This window comes from Seriola lalandi, unplaced genomic scaffold (genome assembly GCF_002814215.2).
Source record: "Seriola lalandi dorsalis isolate HSWRI2012SDOR001 ecotype SW California unplaced genomic scaffold, Sedor1 jcf7180002054410, whole genome shotgun sequence".
NCBI classification, from domain to species: domain Eukaryota; kingdom Metazoa; phylum Chordata; class Actinopteri; order Carangiformes; family Carangidae; genus Seriola; species Seriola lalandi.
Genome location: NW_019524963.1, coordinates 351942 through 375969, shown reverse-complemented (window position 1 = coordinate 375969; position 24028 = coordinate 351942). Strand labels below are relative to the sequence as shown.

Genomic DNA, 24028 nt, shown 5'->3' with positions numbered 1-24028 from the left:
GGCGGGGCAAAGCAGTGATTAATTAGCATACCTATCCAGGCTCATAAATGTACCGGCAGCCTCACCTGATGCTTCTGAGATCATCCACCACACAGAAGTGCAGAGGGAGCGCGGGTTCAGTGCATGGCACGAGGCTCAGACAAAAGTAAAGCTCAGATCAGACGGAGTAAAATCCGGCCAGTTCACCCACCTCACAGAGACGCGCACAGGTCCGGGCACCGTCTACAGTCTGTGCGTAAAAGCGCACAGCCAAAACGGAACTTTGCGCTTTCCCAGGAAAAAAGGCTTCCCTCCTCTTCCTCCTTCCTCCACTTCTCTCCAAGCTCAGCGGTGGTTTGAGACTTCCCCGTTTGTGACTCTCACACCCGGTTCTGCTGAGTTGTGGCCGGTCCGATCCAGAGCCCCGGGTCACCCATGAGGCTGGAGGCCGCAGCCAGGATGGATCTGTTCAGGAAGCTGTGGAAGGCGAGGAAGCTGATCGTCGTGGTGTTCATCCCGCTGTCCCTGCTTCCCTTACCGCTCATCCACCCCACCAGCGTGAGTAAAGGACACGAATAACAGATGGATTTTATTATCATTATAAGCACAGTAACAGAACAGGGAGTTAAGGGAAGAATACTAAGAAAAAAGTTTAACTAGTTGTCACTGAAATGGAAATATATGACTGTTCTACTGGAAATCAAGAACATATAAGTCAGTTAACTTTCCATATGGAGACCAATACATACCATAACAATAGATAGACACAAAGGTCACACAATAGTATTATACATGCTTAATGTTCCAGTGTGTGTTAGTGTAAGTTACTGTAGTGGTATGACAGAGATACCACAAGACAACAATAGCAACAACTATAACATACATTAAAGTACCATACATGCTATATACATAATAATGATGCTTTTTATTTCAACATTTAAAAAAAAAAGAGTTATTGAGTCATTATTAAATATGAGAAAACAACGTAGTTTAAGTTTGATAAATACCTAGAAAACAGCAGTAAACAAAACCTCCAGCTGATGTGTTGATGTCCCTCCTGGCTGCTGCTAATGGTTGTAGTGTCCTGATGGGATTTTGGTGTGTGTGTGTGTGTGTGTGTGTGTGTGTGTGTGCGTGTGTGTGCGTGTGTGTGCGTGTGTATGTGTGTAAGAGAGAGAACCAGTCAAAAGCCACTCTGTCTTCTGTTTTTGATGAATGCTTGTCCTGAGCTGTCCCGATCATCAGCTGATCTGTGTGTGTGGAGAGGAGATGTCGCGACATGTTGATGAGATGGAGATCAGGAAGAGAGAGAGAGAGAGAGAGAGAGAAAACTTGACTCTCATTTAGGCCCATGAATTGTTTCTCTTTTTTTTTGCAGCTCAAGTTTGTTTTTGGAAAATTTCCTCAGACGAATGAATCTGCACAAGAAACAATAGGATTATCTCAATCTGCACAAATCCAATCTGTGCAGGCGTCACCTTTTTTAAAAAACGTTTGTCACTGTGTGATGCCAAGACTCAGAGACGCTGCTGTCTGTGAGAGTAAATGTTGAGTAAAGTTTAGCAGCAGCGTGACACTGTGAGTGTCTGACAAACTAAACTCCACTAAACTAACAGAGACTATGATGTTGCAGTTTGGAGAGTTTGAGGCGTGAGTTTCTTTGTTGTGTCAAACTCTCAGATCTAGGAGTTGTATTGTTTGTAAGATTGTGGATTATGTTGGGTGACGCTCAGACCTGTGTGATTTGTCCGGTTTACAAACTTGTCAACATGCTCTCGTGCCAGATTCCACTATATCCTGTGAAAAAGCTCTGAGTGCCGTGTTCATTGTGTCCTGAGAAAAGCTCGACCGGTGTTTCTGGCACCACTGACAAACGTGGTGATGAGGAGCAATAGCTTATGATCCGAGTGATCCAGTTTGTGCCTGCCATGGATTACCATCACATTAACATCATCTTTGACAAACCCAGAAGGTGATTACTCCTGTTCCCAGAATCCTCAGACTCTGTAAACCACCTGGAAGAAAAGATCGTCCTCCAAAAAGCAACAATTTTTAACCCTTGACTCCTTCTCCTTATACAAACGATGGTGGAGGGAAATGACAGCTCAGTTTGTGCAATGTGCACCAAGATTTAAAAAAAAAAAAGAAGAATATTATCGGTTATATTGGTATAAACTGATGTTCCTCCCTTTTATTCTATGGTTTAATTCAAGACATACCACGATTAGTGACCAGAAGAATTCACAACTATTTTATCACAATATCTATAGAAAATTTGAAAATAATAATAATAATAATAATAATAATAATGATACTATCAGTCAGATTCATCTTTAACTTTGTTTATTGTGTGTTTTATTTCTTTCTTAGCAAATAGATTAGACTCAAATACCAGAGTGGCGAGGTGGAGAGAGAAAGAGAGAGAGAGAGAGAGAGTCTGTGATCACAACTGTATAAAAGTGAACAAACACAACAATTACACTTAATGGAAAGTGAAAAGGCCATAAGACGAACTGATAAACAAAAGACCCACAATCCCAAACATCCAACACGCCTATCAGTATTTCATTTTTCACAATATCACAGTTATCATCAACATCAGTACATCACCTTCAAAATAAGATAAATATTAATTTTACAAAATGAGCGTCTGGCTCAGCTGAAAGGATTCACATGATTTAAGTTGAGCTTATATAAATGAATTTAACACGTGTGTTTGTTTTGGCTCATGTTCTAATAAATAATAAAGCAGTCACATGTTCATTAACACACTGTTAATATTAACACTTAGCCGTGTAGCTTTTCAACACGTGCTAAATAAGAAAGCAGCTAAACATGTAGTAATGGTATTAGTGGTGACAGGTGTGTGTTAATGTGTTGCATATGAGCTCCTCTGCGTCACAGGCGTTTGTTTCTTATAACATGATTAATATTCAGAGCGAGTGTTATGTGCTGTCACGTTGTCCGTCAGCTCTGACGCCCAGGAGCCCTGCTGTTATGTCAGGGCTGGTGGGTGTTTGGCAGGAGCAAGGCGGCGCAGGATGAGGCCAAGAAAGAACAAAAGAACAAAAACTTCACTACAAAGAAAAAGAAAGAAACAATCCAAGCAATTAAGTTATATAATCAACCTACCACCACGCTGGATTTTGGCCCCCACATGGCTTGCTTACCACACCAGGGACCCCAGACTGTGTGAGGAATGTGACAGGGTGACACTGTGTGTGTGTTTGGAGTGGTACTGAGTCCAGCTGCTACGGGACAGAACATCTGCTGGATGCAGTCAGGCCAGGACAGAGACAGAGAGCCAATTGGCAGATATCAATAATGTCATGCAGAGTCACGCTTGTGCCATTTTGCATCCCCAGGAAGACGGATGTAGTTGTGCTCGCAGCGTGGCTCTGGGGTTGGCAGTGACAGTCTTAGTCCTCCACTGAACTATCGCAACATCTGTTTGATGGAGTGACAATAAGTTCTCTACATCCATGTTCCCCCGAGGATGAATCCTACTGATGACTTATCTCGAGCCTCAGCAGGACGTTGATATTTGTAGTTTTCGGATAAAGTGGCTGCACAACTATTGGATGGATTGTCATGAAATGTTGTGCAGACATCTGTGTCCCCTTCAGTATGAATAGTAATAACTTCACTTAACTTTTTATCTACCACAAAAGGTCAAGATTTCTATGTATCCAATACTGTGGTTTATGAAAAAATACCTGCAAGACTAACAACATTCCCATCAGCCTCAGCTCTACTCAGTGTTTAGTGTTTACCTACTCGGAGGCTGATTTCTGATAAAGAATAAATTCTGATAAATATACATTTTAATTTTCACTGTGTTTTATTAACACGTGTGAAGACGTTTGTTACCAAAGAATAAAAGAAAATAGAGGGCAAAATAAAATAAAACACTGCTGATTATTATAGAGACTGGTTGTAAGAAAGGAATTATGAATTAAAGGAAACAGCATATATCTCTTCATATGTTATTATTATAAGATGTACATCTAGTCTGATCAGAAACTCTGTAGGTAAATTGCTTATACTAATACATGACACATATTATATGTGCTGATGTGCCTTTAATTTGACAGGTTACTTGCTATGTTATAGGTTTTTCTGTTCTCCACCAGCACAAGTTTTTCATCATCAGACAAGTTCATTAAGCCTGGAGGAGCATTTTCAAAACTATAGTAATATTTAGATTTAACTTTGTTAAAGCGACCTCGCCCCCTCTCTCCACCTTCTTCTCTGCCGCACTACCTCTCCCTCTTTATGATATATCAGTGAACCAATCAGGTGAGGGTCAGGCCCTGTCTCAGAGACACATTCATATTTATGTAGCTACACTGTCACTGCACAAAAGAGAAATATGAAATGAAAGTATTTTAGCTTCATTTTCCGTCTTTAGATTGGCTGCCAGTGTTATGAGATTTTTCTTTGGTGCAAATTAGTTACTGTGAGACAAAATACATTTTGCAGAGCAGAAACTTTTTAAAATATAACGTGCTAATACATTATACTTTCACTAGTTTACATAGAAAATCTGTGGAAATCATCTTAAAAACAGACAAAATAATGCAGACTGCTTTTGCTGAATGCTGCTGTTTTTAATATTCATGAAATATTCTAAGGTTCTACTTTGTACCCGAGTACTAAACTAAAGTTGGCTTAGTGTCTACATCTGTCTGCATTATGTGTACAAAACAGATTGTGTGTGTGTGTGTGTGTGTGTGTGTGTGTTATCTGTCAGTTGAGTCCTCTGCTGATTGGTTCAGTGAAGTTTCTTCCAGAGCAGCTGTGACCTAATCTGTCTATCAGGAGTCTTCAAGCCACTGTGTGTGTTTTTTTCTAAATACCAATCATCTCCATATCCCGAGCTGAGCACAGATAACAGGCAGTTGATGAGACAATCAATGGGCTGGACTGTTAACACATGGAGGCAGAAACTCTCCTGTCAGCTGTAAAAAAACAACAACTCAGGGTTGGAGGAAATCTTCGCTCTCAGCTGAATGGACCTTTCAGGTCATGCAGATACTAGACCCTCGTGTTGACATGAGGCTCCATCACAGTGTTGGTTAGTTAATACTGTCAAAGTTTTATCAGTGTAAAGACACTGATGCAAATGTGACTGTGCTAACACATTTTTATAATTAGCACTAACTCAGCTAAATGGTTAAGCTCACTAATGAAAATAATTAGGCATCGATCGATATGGTTTTTTCAGGGCCATTATATGACTGTTATATTAGACTACATAGTTTTATCCACATGTTCCCAATAAACTGACAACTGAGCGTATATTAGTAATTATCAGTTGTATGCACAGGCTGCAAAGTGCCTGACTGGAATTAATTGGTTGATTCTGGTGCTGTTCTCACCTGTGAAGTGATACACCTGGCAGCCTAGAGATGTTCTTTAATTTAATAGTTTATCATAGATTATCACCAAATAAGATGTTTCACCCCTCCCCTTTTAAAATGTAACACAGTAACACGTTTACTCAGCGATATTTTATTTTATCGGTTATCGGTTGAAACAATAACGATACTGATAATCTGATAATGCCGAATATTACCACGATAATCGGCCAGGCCGATAATCGGTCAATCCCTAAAAATCATATCATGGCCATGGAAAAAAATGGTCTTGTACTGGCTGATTCATAACGAATTCATGTTTGCAGCTCATATAAACAACAAGTATTTTATGTATCACACCATTTTTCCTGAATGCTATAGCATTTTAGCACTTTAGCATTTCTTCTTCTGCTCCACAGACTTCAGCAGAGTTTTGGTATAGACGAGAAAAGCTTGTTTTGTACAGTGCATAAAGATAAAGTCAATAAGGAATCAAATTCATCGTTACAAATTTATTTGAATGGTATTCACTTGTGGTTGAATTACATCATAAAGCTGCATTGTCTCTGGTTCAGTCCCAGCCTCAGCCTTTTGTTGCATTATGTATTATTGCAAATGCAGCACACGATGGGGAAGCTAGTAGCTCCAAAGGGGAAGTGCAGGGGGCAGGAGAGAGTTACTTTTCATAACTGCACAGGTCCGCAGGGACAATCTTCCTCATACTATGGACAGTAGAGTGCATCCATGATTTGGTGCAACTTCCTCTTTTAATTGTAATTCTGTGCTAGTAGCCAACAAAACGAGTGTACTAGCAGAAAAAACGTAGCCTTTAGCTAATTAATGTAGAATGCTAATGTTGTTAATGTTGCTAATGAATCAGAATCAGGTTTATCGCCAAGCAGGTTTTCACATATGAGGAATTTGTTCTGGTGCATAACAGTAATGAGAAAAAAGAAGATTAATTACTAAGTACTGCAAGTCAGGTGGCTTTAATATAATCACTTTTTCTTCAATTAAAATATTAACAATTAAAATTTGAAAAATGTAATAGTAGTGCACACCCTCTGACCAACCAGGATCCTCTGTGGTCATGGTGTAACATAACATAAGATATATATATATATCAAGTTGGATAGAGATTTATAGTGTCTGCAGTTTGGCACAATGGTTATTAAAATCACAGTTTGCAACCATATGGCCAGGACTGCTGTTTTCAGTCTGCAGCATTTTGTTTGTCTTCTTTAAAGCTACAAATTATATAAATAATATTGATGATGATGATAACAATAATAATAATAATAACAACAATAATAATGATTTTAGTACAGATACAGGCCTTAATGTTTGGTTACAGGAGTTACAGGAAACGTGATTGTTCCAGAAACTTCATTATGGCTCAAACCTCCTAGTGCAACCTGCTGACACACACACACACACACACACACACACACACACACACTGTCTCCAGCATCACATTCTTCTGTCGCCTCAGAAAATCAAGTGAACTTTCGCCCAGTTTTTAAATTTTCATGCTTGTCCCAGCAGCAGTTGCTTCTCTGGCGTCCACTATTTACCTAAAAAAAAATGTCAGTTACTGCAAACATAACCTGCAGGTAAATAAATGAGGCTCTTTCATATTCCAGTCACTCCTTTTGTTTCTCTTAAAAAGATACAAACTTGATTTTTAAGAATGATCACTTCGCTTCTAAGGCAGGTTTGACTTTAAAGCAAACACAGGCTCTTTTCCATCACAGCACCAGCGTGTATTGACTCCTGCTCGCTGACACGTCTCAGTATAAAGTCTGGTTATCACAGAGGTCACATCGCCTGCCTCTCTGCTTACCCAGCACTTTAGCTTCAACTTGCCAAACAGAACGAAGAAAAACAGAAGCTCAGATGAATGTTTAAGGATCTGATTGAAGCCGCCTTCTTTATGTGGCCACAGTCCCCTGATAAACAGATAATCCATGAGCAGTGACTGCTGAATCAGACCATCTCTGTCCCTGTGTGTTTATTTATTCATCCCTGTTTGTCTCTGTTTATCTATTTGTCCTCTCTTCCCTCATGCCACCTCTCTTTTCCTCTTCCCATTCAGATCAACAGGTCAGTCTCTGCTGTGCTTTAATCCTGTTATCAGCCTCCTCAGTCACCTCATGTTTCCTGAATGTGTTTGAGAGTGGAAGAACATGCAGGAGGACATTATTATTTTTTTAATCATATGTTCTGTCTTTATGACATTGGTATTTGTTCTGAGGGGGTTGAAACTGCTGTAATATTTTCTTTGTGGAGGCTCTTTGATTATGAACCCAAACACCTCGTTCTGTTCTCAGCCTAATCCAGCGGCTGTGCCTAATGCCTGGAAACTCCTCTTTCCTCTTGCCAAGTTCCTTGTAAATCCACAGTAAAGCGTCCACAAAGGGGCACAGGTTGTGGCTTTAGGCTACGTCCACACTAACACGTTTTAGTTTTAAAGCGCATCTCTTTTGCTACGGTTACACTTGGCGTCCGCACTACTCCAGTTTGCAGGGTTTTCTGCTGGATCCGTTTTAGTTTGAAAACTGCCGGGTGGCGTTTTAGTCTGAATGGGCAGAAACGTAGACTTTTTGGAAATAATGACGTAGACAACCACAGTCACTCCCTGATTGGATCTCATCTCTCTCTCTCTCCCTGACTTTCCTGTCTCTCACTCAGTGTGCTGTTGGAAAAAAAACAAAACAAAACCTCAGCTGCAGAGTAAACAATCTGTTTCCTGTTTACACCAGCATGCTCATGTCCAGTGTATGTGAATGGTCATGTGATATGTGTTTTCAAGTGTGATAGTATGGATGGAGATTATTTCTGATACGGAGGTAAAACACTCGTCTGGACTGAGTTCGTTTTTGTCTTAAAACGGCGTTAAACACATCAGTGTGGACGTAGCCTCAGAGCGATCAGAGGCCAAGCAACAAGGAATAAAAACAATCTTGCAATCAGGTGTAGAATCATGTGTCAACCTCTAAAATTGTTTTATTTAGCCTATGTTTTTATTTGCAGACTTTGTTATATTAACCTCTATATCTTTATTGAATCATCACTTCTAACTGTAACTCACACGTTCTCTGCTCAAAGAGACAAATTAAATTTAGCTTCCATCTTCGATCTCGGCATCGCAGGCTCTGCAGGTGCTGCGCAGTTCAGTGTCACTTCACAGGATTTCTTGATATTTAAGATTTTCTTTGTTTCTTTTTTTTTTTTACTTTTTTGACACAAGCAGCAACTACAGGCTCCGTGAGGCTGTGTAACAGATATATATGTTGTAAAATCTGACTTAGATGCCTTTTTAGGATGAGACTGTGACCTGCTTGTGGTATTTCTTGAGTGAAAATAAATGCTGCAAAGTCTTGAATGTTTCAGGCATACAGTACATTGACTCTTTAACACCAGATCGTTTTGTTCTATTGTGAGTTTTATTGTTTTGAGTCAGGTTTAAATGTGTGGATTTATTTAGCAAGTTTCTACGACAGGAAGCAATTGGGGCTTGAAGTTTCACGTTTCCTCCATGTAACAAACGACAGAAGAAGTTAACGGGGTGTTGAGTCCTTTCACAGACAGAACTCACAGTTACAGCTTTTTTTTTTAAAATTGTGTGGACGAGTTGTGTACAGTGTAAAAATCAACTCATCAGTGCTTTGTTGTGGACAAACAGTGTAATAATGACACTGTTTCTAAATTTCCTGCAATTTCCTGTTGCTTGTCGCCCGACATACACACTGATACTGATATTGATCTGCTATAAGCTGATATTGGCCAACGTGTTGACCTGGTTGATGTATTGGTTTAGCTGTAGTTAACATACTGTTTGGATCCAGCTGTTTCTGCTTGTGTATGTCTCCCACTGCAGGAAAAAAAATATTATATTTATATTAGTGGAAAAAAAAAAGGTGCATGAAACTTGTTACGCAATTTAATCAGTAGTCAGTAAAGTCGCAGTTAGTAATAAACTGAGCAGGTGATTTATCATATTAACAGTATTTCTGAGAAGTCCATGGTTCAAGTGGCTGTGAGGTCTGAACAGGTCTGGACTCGCCTCATGCTGGAGCCCTGCAGCTAATTCTCCCCCCTCTGGGTTTATTAATTTGAGATTAACTGACCTGTTACTGCAAGATGTTATACTCAATGTTCTGCTTACGTAAAAGTACTACAAGCTCACACAGCATGTGTCAGTGGCGGGAACCGCTTATGTTTCAGGCTAATGTGGGTGGGTGAGACGAAACAAATAAAACACTATCCGGATATAATATTGAAAACCAGGGTGAAAAACATGAACAGGAAGGACGTTCATTCTTTATCCTCAATATATTGTGTTAAATATGCCAGAATTTAAATTTAAAGTGCAGCTGAATCTCTGGAAGAAGCTTGAATTTGGGGTTTAAGTGATTTATAAGGTTCATTTTCATAAGGTCTTAACAAATGTCATGAGATTCCTCTTTAGTTTTGAAGCCTGTCACTAAGCCCAATGGGATTGCGACAGAGCGGCATGAGGGACTGGTATGTCGATATTATATAACCACAAACAGATTAATGCAACATCAGTGTGTGTGTTTGTGTTGTTTGTGTTGTTTACATGCGTAAACACTATCTTGACAACACTTCAGTTCACAAAGCATGCACGAATATTTGTAATATTTTACTGAGCCTAAAAGTGCATGTCTATGTTTGTGTGCACGCTCATGGATATGTGTGTGTGTGTGTGTGTGTGTGTGTGTGTGTGTGTGTGTGTGTGTGTGTCATTCTGAACCATATGACTTTCTGTCACAATTAAAAGGAATAGTTCAATGTTCTTGGAAATTCACAGAGAATTACATGAGAACATTGTTAGCACAGCATAAAGCTACCTAGCTAACACAGCTAACCTAGCTTGTTTCTCATAGCTGCCATATGTGTCTAAATATGTCTGCTTTTGGTTGTGCCTGAAAAAAGAAGTACAAACCTGTGTCTCTTCTGATATGAAGCAGGTGATGAGGCATTCAATGTTCACTATGCTTCTTCCAGGAGGCATGCTGCGCGTACGTGCTGATGGTGACGGCAGTCTACTGGGTGTCAGAGGCTGTTCCCTTGGGTGCTGCTGCTCTTGTCCCAGCCTTCCTCTACCCGCTCTTCGGGGTACTGAAGTCCAGCGAGGTGAGTCACTCCTGTCTGTAGACTGCAGATTGTCACGTAGCCTAAACTTTTTCTAGTTTTTATCCCAAAAACAATGTTGATATTTCTGTTTCAAATTCATTAGCAGCACAGTTAGCTTATCACTTAGCGTATCACATCTCATTTGCTAAACAAAAATGGCCGCCTGTTGCTGCTGGAAACAGTGAGCTAGAAAAGATAAGAATCTAAATAAGGCTGAAAAGCTGGGTGATAATTTTCTGTGGGTTCATCACTGCCAGACAACATCCTCTTCTATCAATCAAAAGCAAATAAAAATGGAATTGGACTCCTCCACATGTTGTGAAACCAGCAGCTTATATTGTAACCACGACAACAAAGATCATGTCTACTTATTTTACCCTAAATCAGCAATCTTTAACTAAACCTAACCAAGTAGTTTTTGTGCCTAAATCTAACCAAGTAATGGTCGCTATTATAGTAACCATGGCGATGAAGGTAGGCACATCGCTGTCAGTATGGTCCGCATATGTATTATTGTAACCAAAACAACCAAGGTCTGGTACGACTGTCGCGGTAGGGGCGTTATTTCAGGAGACACTCCTATGGGTCGTATCAGAGGTTAAAAAAACAACGACCTGTATGGTCGTTCAGGTTCCAATAATGAACTCTGTTGGCCTTAATATGAATAAACCTATGCTGAAATGTTGACTGAGGATCCCCATTCCCCATCTACTGTCCGTTACAAGACGTCACTTTGTCTGTAACTTTTGGGTTTGGGAAGGATAAACGTATGAAGAGTACAGTGGCTCTGACTGTAAATGCTCCAGTGTGTAACGCTTACAGTGCGCTTGTGTTATTTAGGGCAGGCGGTGAACGGTGTTGGGCTGAACTGGAATGCTGGGATATCAGGGTGTTACTTCGTGTTACTGTGCTGGTAGTGAGAGTCAGCTGATCAGATTGCTGTATATGTGGATGTACAGTAATTCCAGATCAGAGAGAAAATGGGTGAAAGGGCTTTCTGTGCTGTGAACTGCACTGAGTATGTTGCAAGGGCTTTTGCAGCGCTCTGTTACTTGTCGTGTTACGTGTCAGTGTGAACGGAGGCGTCGTCGCGCGGCTGTAAAGGTTTTATCAGCCATGACTCTATGGAGCGTATAGAAAAAAAACCCATTAACCTCGCATTCATCATCATTATCCTGCCGATGTTCCTCAGCGTTCTCTCATATCTGAGTGCGTGCGCTCACATGTGCCTCCACCCGGCCGCTCACACACTTCACCAAGCATTGTCAGGCTCCGTCTGATTCTCCGCCCTGGTAAAGATATGATTGGTTTTATACTAGTAATACACTCTTACTTTCCCCTCCATTAAACCCTCTCTTCTTCACCTCTCTTATCAGCATTACATAAAAAGTGAGTTGTACACCTCATGTGACCAAATCGCATTGACAAACAGTGACAAAGCTGCTGTAAGCCTCTTGTGATGCTGTTCTGTAAATATGCCAGCGCAGAGCTTTATGCAACATTTCCAGTCTATTATGGTTCTCCCAGTCTCCCCCTCATACCCCCAGTTTCCCACATGAGTCACTGCCAGATCCACTTAAAGATCCACGACTAATTGAATCATTAAAGCTTGTTTCTGTTGGCTGCTGAATGCTGATAATTCAGAACGGAGCTCATTTTATTAAATATTAAGTCTCTTAAGTTTCTCCTCAAACCAAAGACTGAAGATTGAACTGACTGATGAACTGAGAAACTACAGGCGACAGGAAGCAGATGACCAGTCTTAAGAGCATGTATGGTGCATATGTCCTCTGGTTTTTCAAACCTGGAGCTCATGTCTCAGCTCTCTAAAGCCTTCATTAGTCAGCAGTGAGTGAGCAGTAAACTGTTTTATTATTTACTCTTGTCTAATCCTCCTGTCTAGCGGGATAACAGCTCATATTGTCATTGCAAAGCAATGATTATCCACTGTTTACAACTTTGCACATGTGAGGATTTCCTGCCCTCATTTGTCTTATTTGATCATAAATTGATTACCTTTGGGCGGCATCTGTTTGGATAGTGAAATTGTGATTTCACAATTTTATAGACTAACCTATTAATCAAGAGAATATTGTTATTTGCAACTGTAGAAATATCAATAAAATCACTTTCCAAATATCTGATTTTAAGGGAATTTTAAAGGCTGAACTAGCTATTTGGTGAAGCACAAGTGGTTGAGGAACTGCTATTTTTTCTATTTTTTTCTTTTTTTGAGTGTTCATCCACCATGGAAATGACAAACACGGGGTAATGAAGTTGTGTTTGAAGGAGGAGGAAGTGCAGCAGGTTCTAGGTGAGAGGTGAGCAGACACAGGCTTATACAATGTTGTGAGGCCGTGAACCCTGCAGGTGGGAAGTAGAGCAGATTAAAAAGAACAATTGGCAAACTGTAAGTGTTGATCCAAACCGAGGAGGGTGAAGTAGGGAAGTGGGTGAAGGAGGGAAAAGCAAAAGGCCCCGTGACTCCTTCCTGTCTCCTTGGATCTGCTTCATTTATGTGTGTGTGTGTGTGTATGTGTGTGTGTGTGTGTGTGTGTGCGTGTGTGTGTGTGTGTGTGTGTGTGTGTGTGTGTGTGTGTGTGTGTGTGTTCAGGTGGCAGCTGAGTACTGTAAAGACACCACTCTGCTGTTGATGGGAGTCATCTGCCTGGCAGCCTCCATAGAGAAGTGGAACCTGCACAAACGCATCGCTCTGCGCATGGTGATGATCGCAGGGGCCAAGCCTGGCATGTGAGCAACACACACACGTTCATGCATTGAGTTGGCTGTATTCACACACACACACACACACACACACACACACACACACACACGCGCGCACACACACACACACATACACACACGCACAAATATACACAATTAATCCTGTTGCAAAACTGGAGTTGAGGAGGTAAAGACTGATCAATATGTCCTCACTACACAGGTCTAAAGACAGACACACACACATGGGTCAACGTTCCCCTTTCTCTCTCACCCAGGTTGGTGCTGGGCTTCATGTGCTGCACAGTGTTTCTGTCCATGTGGCTCAGCAACACGTCCACCACAGCCATGGTGATGCCCATAGCTGAGGCCGTCCTGCAGCAGCTCATCTGCACCGGTCTGGCCGACAGCCATGACGACTCTGAAACCGTCGAGGCCCCCGAGGACGACAGCGGTACGTCTGGCTCCAGGGGGGTAAAAGACGTGGTGGGGTGAAGTAAAGTGCTAGAGAAGCAGATTGTGGATTCGCTGTGATAATGAATATTGTTGTCTACAGCTGTTTCAGACAAAGAAGAGACCTTGAACAAGAACCAGTTAGAGCTGCTGTACCGCAACGACAGGTACATGTGTGTGTGTTGTGTGTTTTTGTGTTAACATATTCAGTGGCAAACCTAGACTCTGTGGGATGCCCCCAGATGTCCCATAAACACCTCATATGCAGACGCCACTCGTTCACGTGCTGACTATCAGTACACTTTTAAATTTACTGATGTCCCCTAAACGCCTCACTTGCAGACACTTAAATTTACAGATTTCCCCTAAACGCCTCGTATGCAGATTATCAATAGATGCTAGCTACAGCACGCATCATCAGGGGACCCACTTACAGGGGGTTTTGGGGCAACAGCAGTGCTCTGTATTGTGTCTTTACGTGAGGTTTAAGGGGTTTATAGTTCTCATTGCAAAACGTGCCAATAGGAGGGGCCATCAAGGGCCTCAGGGGTCCCAAACATATGCCTGGTTTGCCTGTCCTGACAGCTTTTGTTAATTCTCATTACCATTGTTTTTCCGTCTCTCTCCATCAGTGACTGCACTAAACAGGAGCTCTCCACGCTAAGCGAGGTGAGGGTTTGACACTGGTCAGATACTGAGCAGCAGAGCAGAGGAATCCATGAGCTGTAAGTGAAGTCTCTTTCTCTCGTCCTCAGGTACAGACTGCGGAGGTAAATGGTTTGGGTCTGAGGCCAGTCTCAAACCACGGCTTCATCAGGCACACCAATGGACACCTGCCGCAGGTTAGGAGCATATTATTGGAGGCTAATGAGGCCGGAAAGAGAAGCGAAAACAAACCCCCCCCCCTTCTCTTCCCACTTACGATCAATTAACGTCAGGTACACTCTCCGTTCATTCACATCATTCTTCTCACTCTCTCCTTAGGTTGCAATCGAAATCCCAAACGTGAAGCGGGTCAGGGCCAGGAGGGACTCGCAGTATCCCACCAAGAGGGATCACATGATCTGTAAATGCCTGTCGCTCAGCATCACCTACGCTGCGACCATCGGAGGACTCATCACCATCACCGGCACGTCGACCAACCTCATCTTTGCTGAGCAGTTTAACACGTAGGTACATGCGCACACACACACACACACACACACACACACACACACACACACACACACAGTCACTTGTGTAATGAGTTGACAATCAATCCACCATCCACTGACAGTAAAAATAGATATTAAAGCAGCTTTGAAAACTCTTCTGTGCTGGTATCTTTGGTCCGGCATTAGCTCCGGACGCCTGCAGACACAATCATATTTACAGCTTGAGTGATTTCTTGGCTGCTGTGCCGGTCGGGCTCAAACAATTCATGTTAACTCAGTGTCTGCGGCGCATTCAGGGTCTGAGATCAAACTAATCAGCCTCTGCAGCCCGAACAGAGCCGATTTCCTCCAGCCGTGGCGCTAAGCCCGGCAGAATGGCCTCCTTCATGTCGCAGCTTGTTGGACAAAGGTCAGCTTTTGATTTGATGTGTGTGTGTGCGCGTGTGTGTGTGTGCGTGAGGGTTTGTGTGTGTGTGGTAGTAGTTGTAATCCCAAGGTAATATTAACCAGGAGCAGCAAACAGTCCAAGCAGTGAATTTTAAAATACCCCAAATTATATTTGTATGCAGTCAAATAAATTCAAATGAAACACAAAGCACTGAAGTGAAGTTTTCACATATTGTGAGAATAGAAACAGCCTCGAGTCGACTTCACGAGGGAGGGGCCGCTGGTAAATAAGGCTGCTGTGTGATCAAGTCAGTCCAAGTTCTCGTCTGCGTCCATGCGAGTACATCAAGGCCACACAATCAGCTTGTCTCCACAACACACACACACACACACACACACACACACACACACACACACACGTATTTGACCTTGTGCCTGAGGTGAATGATAAATATCCGAGCTTCTGTTGTCAACACTACACAGACACACACACACTTAAACATATAGCCGTGTATACAGACAGATTTATACAGAACCTCCTGTTTTCTCAGTATTTCTGCATTTGCTGCTCGATGATCTGGATGATATTTTATTCATTTTGCAGTTTGGTGTAGTAGTTTTGGTGGAGGCTTCACCAGGATTGAGTCTAATGACTTCAATGATCTCCTGACTTTTCCTCTAGTGCCAACATGAGGTTTATATTTTTGGCTTTTATTCTAACAGCTATTGGATGGATAGCCATGAAATTTGGTACAGATGTCCACGGTACTCTGAGGATAAATCCTCAATACTTTCATGATCTCCGACTTGTCATCTAAAGCCAACAGCAGGTCAAATTTTCAAATTTCTCCAAAACTTAAGTTTGTAACTTTTCACTTTACCAGTGAAATATCTCAGACATTCATGTTCCCCTTCAGATGAGTTGTCCCCTGACTTTTCCCTTTGCCGGATCATCCCCGTGCCTACAGTTGGGAATCCATCTTCCTCTCTGGTCTAAATGATGAGCAGCCAGTTTGTTCTGACTTTTTTTTTATCATGAATTGGTTTTAAAAAGCTGATGAAGAGCCACATAATCTGAAGTACAACACTTTTTAGACTCTCAGGGGAGTCGAGGAAGTGATTCTAGCCTTGTTGAATTTGCTTTACAAACATCTGGATTCATCCAGGTGCCAAGTGAGATTATTATTTATTGATTTTTCATGTACTTTAAATATGATTGATATATTTACTTGAACAGAAAGGCTTGGCCATCATTTCCATCTTAGTGCTCACCTTATATCCTGGATTCTGGATTTTCTAACGATCAGAACACGACAAGTGAGAATAGGTGAGGGGCTGTCTGATCTGTCTCCTCTTTCATTCACTTTATGAACCAACAGCTGCATCTTTCAGCATCCAGGTAGATTTCTGATAAACAATGCTGATACAGAGACAGAACATGTGATGGAGTTAGTACACTGGTGCAGAGACTCTCATTTAATCTTCAACACTAACAAACTAAGGACATGTTCATTGGTTTAAGACAAACAAACATTGGTAAATTGGAAGTCATAGTTTAGCTACTTTTGTATTTACCAGTAGGGATTACATCACTGGTTTGGAAACAATGTTGTAACCGGATTTAGATTAAATTTGATTCCATTGGTCATTGGTCATTCTCCAGTGCATCAATATACTGTAAATGCACTCAAACTAAGATTAATATGATGGATGCCTGAGGGATAGAGAGGAGAGGGCAGGGTTTCTGCAGCACACGTGTCATCATCGTCATCATCATCAACTCTGAATGTCACCTTTACCCTGATTAGTGTCCGTACAGCACAGCGCTCAGTGAAGCACGTCTGAGCAAACACACTTTATCACCTCCGCAGCTTTGAATGACACAGCAGTGGAGACTCTGTCAGAGCTTTAAGTGCACTGGAGACGAACCACTGCACAGACACAGACACAGTCACTGGGACTTTCTGTCTTTTCTTAATGAAACAGAGAATAACTGACTTATTTTCATGTGTGGCCCCTCTTCTCTCTTGTGGCCCCCGCTGTTCACACTGTGGAGCTTTGGAGGAAATACACAAACCACAGGCAGTGATAATAATAGTGTTAGAATGCTGATGGATGCAGATTAATTTACTTACTTTGTATTAGTGATATCATGGATCATCCTCTTTCACAATAGATTTATTATGAGGAATGAAACCAGAAAGTCCTGGAACATCTAAAAGCAACTCCAGAGAAGCTTTTTTCATGTTTTGGTTTTGAGAGGAAGAAAGTGAACTAAAGTCAAATGAAGCCTCACAGGAACTGTTGCTACATTTCTCTGCTGCTCATTTGTATAAAGTCTCTTTTTGAGATCTAAGATGTGTCGTTGCTTCGCTCTGTGTCGCTCTTTTGTTTCCAAAAGCTCACTTCAAATGAACGAGTGCCGGTCACTTGGGCCTTTGTTGCGTGTCACTGAGCCTGGGTGGATTAAGAGGACTTTATTGATTTACTTGCTCCGTAATCAAACCACCAGACAGCTCCAGAAACTACTAAAGAAGCTGGCAGTGTCAATGCATCTTTGGAAAATACATTTACTGTGAAAGCTAAAATAATAGATTCTCATCAGACATTAGGAATGTGTTCAAATTTAAGTTATTCTACTTTTTAGTAAGGCACCCTTTTTAAAAGTTCATTAAGTTGTTACTAATCCTTTATTAATGTTATACATATTTCACTAATGATTTATGAATCAGTTAAAATCTATTAGTAAGAACTTTTGGTTATGAGGTTGTGAAAAATCTCTCTGCTGACCAGTCCAAACAGTCAGGTCACTGATAGAAGATCATTTCTAATAAACATTGAGTTCACAATTATAAATATAGGAAGTCATTAACAAAGGGTCACGAGTCTCTCATTACGGACTTACTAAATTTAGTAAGTCATTTGTTATTATGAATGTTGTAAGCCATTAATAAAGGGTTTCACAACAACCAATCAAGGTGTAGTTGTTACCTCTGCCAAGGAGGTTATGTAATCACCTGTTTCTGTCGGTTGGTTGGTTGGTTTGTTTGTTTGTTTGTCAAGAGGATTACACAAAAAGTACTGATCGGATTTGTACTGAACTTGGCGCAGGGCTGGTTCATGGTCCAGGGAAGAAAGCATTCAATTTTGGGGCAGTTCTGAATCATCAGCTATGAATTTGATTTATTTCCTTTGAAATCTGGTGCAGGTTGTTTGGCCTTAGCAGAGGTCTGCGCTGTGCTAGGTGCACTTTCTAATACTGTGATTGCAACTGTGATTAAAAACCTTCTATCATGAGTTGTTGAAGTTGGAAACAACAATGCTGCATATTTGAATTTCATCCAGATGCTCTGCAGCTGTTTTTCTGGAGGTCGAGCATCAAACATCAAGATACATTAAAAAAGTGTTATTCACAACCTAACAAACCAAAAATTGTTTCTAAGTATTGGTTTATAACTGATCTGTGAAGTATTGGCTACACCAGATAAAACCTTTTGGTGCCTTATTGTAAAGTAGTGCCCTTTATGTTCTCATGAGGTGTCCTGATTAGGTTAGTTCAGGTAACAGCCATTATCCCTTATTGACTTCCCTTCAGAGGTGAAGGAGATACAGACACACAGAAGATTAGAACACATCAGCCACTGTAACTACAGTGAATGTCCAGTGACCCCTCATCCCTGCAGGCTTTACTTACACTGACTGGCCTCTTATCAGCGCCGAGAGTCAGCTGTTGCTGCTGCACTGATAAGAAAATGGGAGCGACAGCAGCTGTCAGTCAGAGCAAACACACGGGACACATGCAGGGTCAAGGTGGGTGGTTGATGCGGTTCAAATGGTTATTCTTAACCCTGATGAGGTTCAATTTCTATCACGACAAGAGCGCTCAGTGGTCATGAGGTTCAGCCTTTATAGAGACTGTGTTTAGGCTTTAATCTTCAATAAATCACACATCAAACCAGTGTGACACATTTCTCATCAGCTCCTTTCCTTCCTGATGTCACCTCTACCATTGGATAAAATGTGAAAGGACACAACCTGCACACATACACACAGACATCCTAAACTCAGTATGTGCCTCTCTCTGTGTCTCTCCAGTCGTTATCCAGACGCAAAGGTGATCAACTTCGGCACGTGGTTCATCTTCAGCTTCCCCATCGCCATCATCATGCTGGTCCTCACCTGGCTGTGGCTGCACTTCCTCTTCCTTGGCTGCAAGTGAGTGTTCTGATGTGTGATTACGGTGTGTGCGTCCACTTTTTAACATCTTATCATTATGACAGTCCTGCAGCACCGCTCTGTGTCCTGCGGCTGCATGAGCGAGTGTGTCAGGTTGCCGTGTGGTTGATGTTGTTGTTGTTGTTGTTGTTGTGTGTTCAGCTTCAGGGAAACATGCTCGCTGAGTAAGAAACGCAAAACCAAGAGAGAGATGCTGTCAGAGAGGAGGATCCATGAGGAGTACACAAAACTGGGACCTATCAGGTGTGTACAAGTGTTTCTGTGCGTGTAAGTGTGCGTGTGTTCCTGACTGGATGTCCATGTTGAGAATAGTGATAATAATAAAAACTGTGTGTCCCCTCCCTGTGTTTAACACATTTATTATATTCAAACTTTTCGTAACCACATTAACACTCCAGGATCATTTGGAGGAGGTCTTAGCCACAGAAACTCATGGAAAAAATAAAGAATTTAAGATCAGATTTAGATTTGTTATCAATTATAACTTCTGCAAAAATGTCAAGCTTAATATACCATTCAAACAGATATAAAAAGTTTATGTCACACATTTTGAGTAATAAAAGATGTTTAAAGGAGCTATTTGTAAGTTTTGATACGGCTACATAGCTCACTTTAGCATTAACTGTTAGCTTACCAGTCCAGAAGAAATTTTCTGAGTTCAACATCAAACTTCATTCCTCAACTCTTGTCTCTATCACATCTTTTCTTCTACTGAAGTTAGCATGCTAACCAGCATGCTAACTTCAGTAGAAGATGCTAACCAGCATGCTAACCAGCTAGCCCTGGACAGTCTCGTCACTTTCTGATAGCGACTCTCTTTAGCTTCCAGTCTACCCTGAAGACGTAGCGCTGACGCATTACAACCTCTTGTGTTGTAACTGCAACAATGGCTGAAACTGTTGCCAAGTGACAATCACCACCACCTGCTCCTGACAAGAAAATATGTTCAGCAGCAGAAAAACTTACACATAGCCCCTTTAAAGGCCCAATACACAACAACAGTAAACTGTGGGCTTGTATTTCTGTCTTTCTGAAGTTCAGTTTGAAACTATCACAGTGAGGACATTAATGTATGTTGTGGACATTTGTCTGGTCCTCACTGTTTTAAGGACTGTTAGAGGGTTAAGACTCGGTTTTACGCTTAAGGTTAGGTTGAGGTTAAACATGTAATTGTGATAGTTAAGATTATGGAAAGACGTGTGTGTTTATGTGTGTTTATCTTACTCACACATGTAGACATGACACAATGTTTTCACTCATGTAATTGTTGCTGACAGTCTTTTTGTGGTTTCTGTGTGTGTGTGTGTGTGTGTGTGTGTGTGTGTGTGTGTGTGTGTGTCTGTGTCTCCCAGTTACCCAGAGGTGGTGACCGGTGTTTTCTTCATCCTGATGACTCTGCTGTGGTTCACCAGAGAGCCAGGCTTCGTGCCCGGCTGGACGTCTCTCTTTGAAAAGTAAGTGGCCACGATTTTGCGACACACCACCACGAATGATGTTGTTATCACTAACGTGTGTTAGAGATCAGACAGTGATCAGTGGTCACACTGTCACACGGACAGAAATGTGCATATACACTTTAAGTATGTCAGTGACTTCACTGTATATGCATGCACTCACATCTGAACTTATAACCTTGCTTGTTAAAGGTCCCACATTTCCCTCTTCTCCTGTGTTTTATTTGAAGTGTTGATCCATGAGAAGATATATTTGTGGTATAAAGAATTAAAAACCTGCTCAATGTAGTTTTACATCTCCTTTCTCAGGCTTCTCTCTGGAGCTCTAGTAACAACAGGTTGGTCAGCCAATGAGAAGAGATTCTGATTGGCTGACTGTTTTAGAGAGCAGATTTTAGGTAAACATCAGAGAAACCAAATCCTGTGACATCACAAAGTTACAAAAGTTCATTTTAAGGCTCAGTTTCTGAATACAGGCTATGTGCATTTCTCTGTGGACTGAGGCTTTGATACTTTCACAGTATTAATATAGAACCTAGACCTGATTTATAATAAAACAACACATGGACATTTACCTTTGTACTGTATGGGACATAAGAAATGGCCCTGCAGGTGTACCATCAGATCAGGTTTATGTTGTGAACACTGAAATCTCTTCTTCTTCTCTATCTTTAATTTGTGCTGTATGTTCTCAGGAAAGGATACAGGACTGATGCGACAGTGTCTGTGCTTCTTGGCTTCCTGCTCTTCCTCATCCCTGCCAGGCGACCCTTCTCCTCCTCCTCCCCCTCCAGCTGTAGAGACACAGGTCAGCACCATGCTCTTGTCCATCTGGCAGTTTTTCATTTACCTGTGCTATGTTTGATTCATCTCCTCAGGGCACCAGCCGGGTGGGGTTTAACGTATCAGATAACCGAACATCACAACGTGGTTGTTATGGTCGACTCCATTCATCTGGCTCTCAGAGAAGCATTAATCAAACAATAGAAACACAAAAGCGTTCACAGTTGCCATGACGTCCTAAGTTTGGGAGTATATATTTTGGCTTTATTCAAAATGAGTAGCTCTTGTTCCAACAGGCCCCTGTTTGTGTCACCAGGCTCTGCAGGTTGATTTACTGCCTACAGGCTGCAGATTCAGTGGGTCAGAGAAACTGCTCAGCTTCAAACGCTGGTGTTTTCCATGTCTGTGCAACAGCTTGAAACACACTGGAAAAGTCTGACATTTATTATTTATCACTGTTTCACGCTGCTTAGCACATGATGGCTTAGTGCTGACACTCAGTCTTTGAACCTCTAAACACCATCGCAGAAAAGAGAGGCTTAATACATATACAATACAATAAACTATTTTCCAGCCTTAGCAAAACACAGTAAATAATGAACCGTTTTAAAAACAAAAAGCAATATTTGGAATATATTGAAAATATATATGATATATATACTGAATATTTTTTTAAAAACTAAAAATAACAATGATTTTAAAGTCATAAATACGATGCTAATGCTAATTTAGTGTCCCCGCTGTATTGACCACTAGATGATGATTCAGAGTCCGACCCGCTGGCTCCCATGATCACATGGAAGGACTTCCAGAGACTGATGCCGTGGGAGATTGTCATCCTGGTGGGAGGAGGCTATGCACTGGCCGCTGGATGCAAGGTACTGTTCATGTGTTTGTGTGTGTCGTTGTATCACAGCACTGTGGCATTTTAGGGGTATGTTGAGGGTTGGGACCAATTTTTTTTGTCCAAGATTAGACTGAGGTTTTCTCGTGAAGGTCGGGGGAGCTAGATGAGAAGTTCAGATGATTTTTTCAGATCTAAATCATATGATTCAGATGCATCTAATTGGATTTAATCTGGTACTGATCATTTGATGGAAGTTAGGAGGTGTTACTGTCTGTCAAACACAACCTTGATCCAAATGAAGGATGTAAGATCAAAGGAGCAGAGGTCCAGGTAGACATCATTGCATCATGAAGGTGAGAGACTGACTAGCGTTTGAGGATGCTCACGTGTGTTTTGTCTATATGTGTGTGTGTGTGTGTGTGTGTGTGTGTGTGTGTGTGTGTGTGTGTGTGTGTGTGTGTGTTTGTGTGTGTGTGTGTACGTGCAGGTGTCAGGCCTGTCGGTGTGGATCGGCAGACAGCTGGAGCCCATGAGTGGTCTTCCTCCCTGGGCCGTCACCCTGCTGGCTTGCCTGCTGGTGTCAGCGGTCACTGAGTTCGCCTCTAACCCCGCAACACTCACCGTCTTCCTGCCCATCTTGTCTGCGCTGGTACGACACGCGACACACGCTCTCTCATTCACGCACAGAGAACAACTTGTTAATGACCATGAAAAAAATGTCAGGCAGAGGGTGAGCGGGACGGGGAAAAAAAACGAGAAGTGGTATGGCTGAAAAGAAAGACAAAAAGATCAGTTGGGAGACAGAGGTTTTGAATATAAATATGTGACCGGTATGAGCACAACATCTGCAGTGGGTGCAGACAAGTGAAGAGGACAGTCTGCAGAGCTCAAAGCTCACCACCCTGTTAGTTTGGGAGACACCAAAGCGGGAAAACTGTGATCTGTGTGTTTAGATGAAACATATCTAAATATGTTGCAAAACAGATTTTTAATACTGAAACTAAAAACTGAAAATTTACCATAAAAAATAAGAAGTCAGTCAGTTTTAGCAGCTTGTTGCTTAACTTAAATACTTAACGTGAAGGATGGTTGCAACAGTGTACAGGTCAGTGCTAGTAGGGCTGTTTTCCTGGAAAACACATTTCCTCTCATATTCTTATCAAAGCGTTGTTTACGCAGCTTTGGAGAATATACATGTTTCCTTCAGCCCATTTTCAGCATTGCAGCATTGTCTTTGCTTCCCCCATGTGGATTATTGGCTCCTACTCTCGTGTGCACGTGTGAGCAGGGAGCATTATTATCCCACACTCTTGTGTTAGTGTAGCTGCACCTCAATCTGAGAATGTAGTAGATCTCATGTGACCTCTGACCTCTCACCGTATTCTTCCCCCCGTTTTCTTCTTCTATCGTTTCTCCTCACCTCACCTTCATTTTTCTCTCTCTCTCCGCCTCTCTCACTCTTTCTTCCCTCCCCTTTTTGCTCCTCTTCACCCC

The 24028-nt window shown here is 41.7% G+C and overlaps 1 protein-coding gene across 1 annotated transcript in view; it reads left to right on the top strand.

Annotated features, from left to right (window-relative positions):
* Window positions 1–110: 110 nt before the first annotated feature.
* slc13a4 (solute carrier family 13 member 4) overlaps window positions 111–24028 on the top strand; it is a 27326-nt gene continuing 3408 nt past the window's right edge. Inside the window, exons 1-14 of the mRNA XM_023409982.2 lie at window positions 111–537; window positions 10371–10499; window positions 13114–13250; window positions 13499–13674; window positions 13777–13840; window positions 14306–14342; window positions 14429–14515; window positions 14658–14842; window positions 19310–19429; window positions 19592–19693; window positions 20803–20904; window positions 21600–21712; window positions 22444–22565; window positions 23022–23183. Coding sequence (XP_023265750.1) covers window positions 415–537; window positions 10371–10499; window positions 13114–13250; window positions 13499–13674; window positions 13777–13840; window positions 14306–14342; window positions 14429–14515; window positions 14658–14842; window positions 19310–19429; window positions 19592–19693; window positions 20803–20904; window positions 21600–21712; window positions 22444–22565; window positions 23022–23183 — 1659 coding nt within the window. The 5' untranslated portion in view covers window positions 111–414. The remainder of the gene's footprint in view (window positions 538–10370; window positions 10500–13113; window positions 13251–13498; window positions 13675–13776; window positions 13841–14305; window positions 14343–14428; window positions 14516–14657; window positions 14843–19309; window positions 19430–19591; window positions 19694–20802; window positions 20905–21599; window positions 21713–22443; window positions 22566–23021; window positions 23184–24028) is intronic.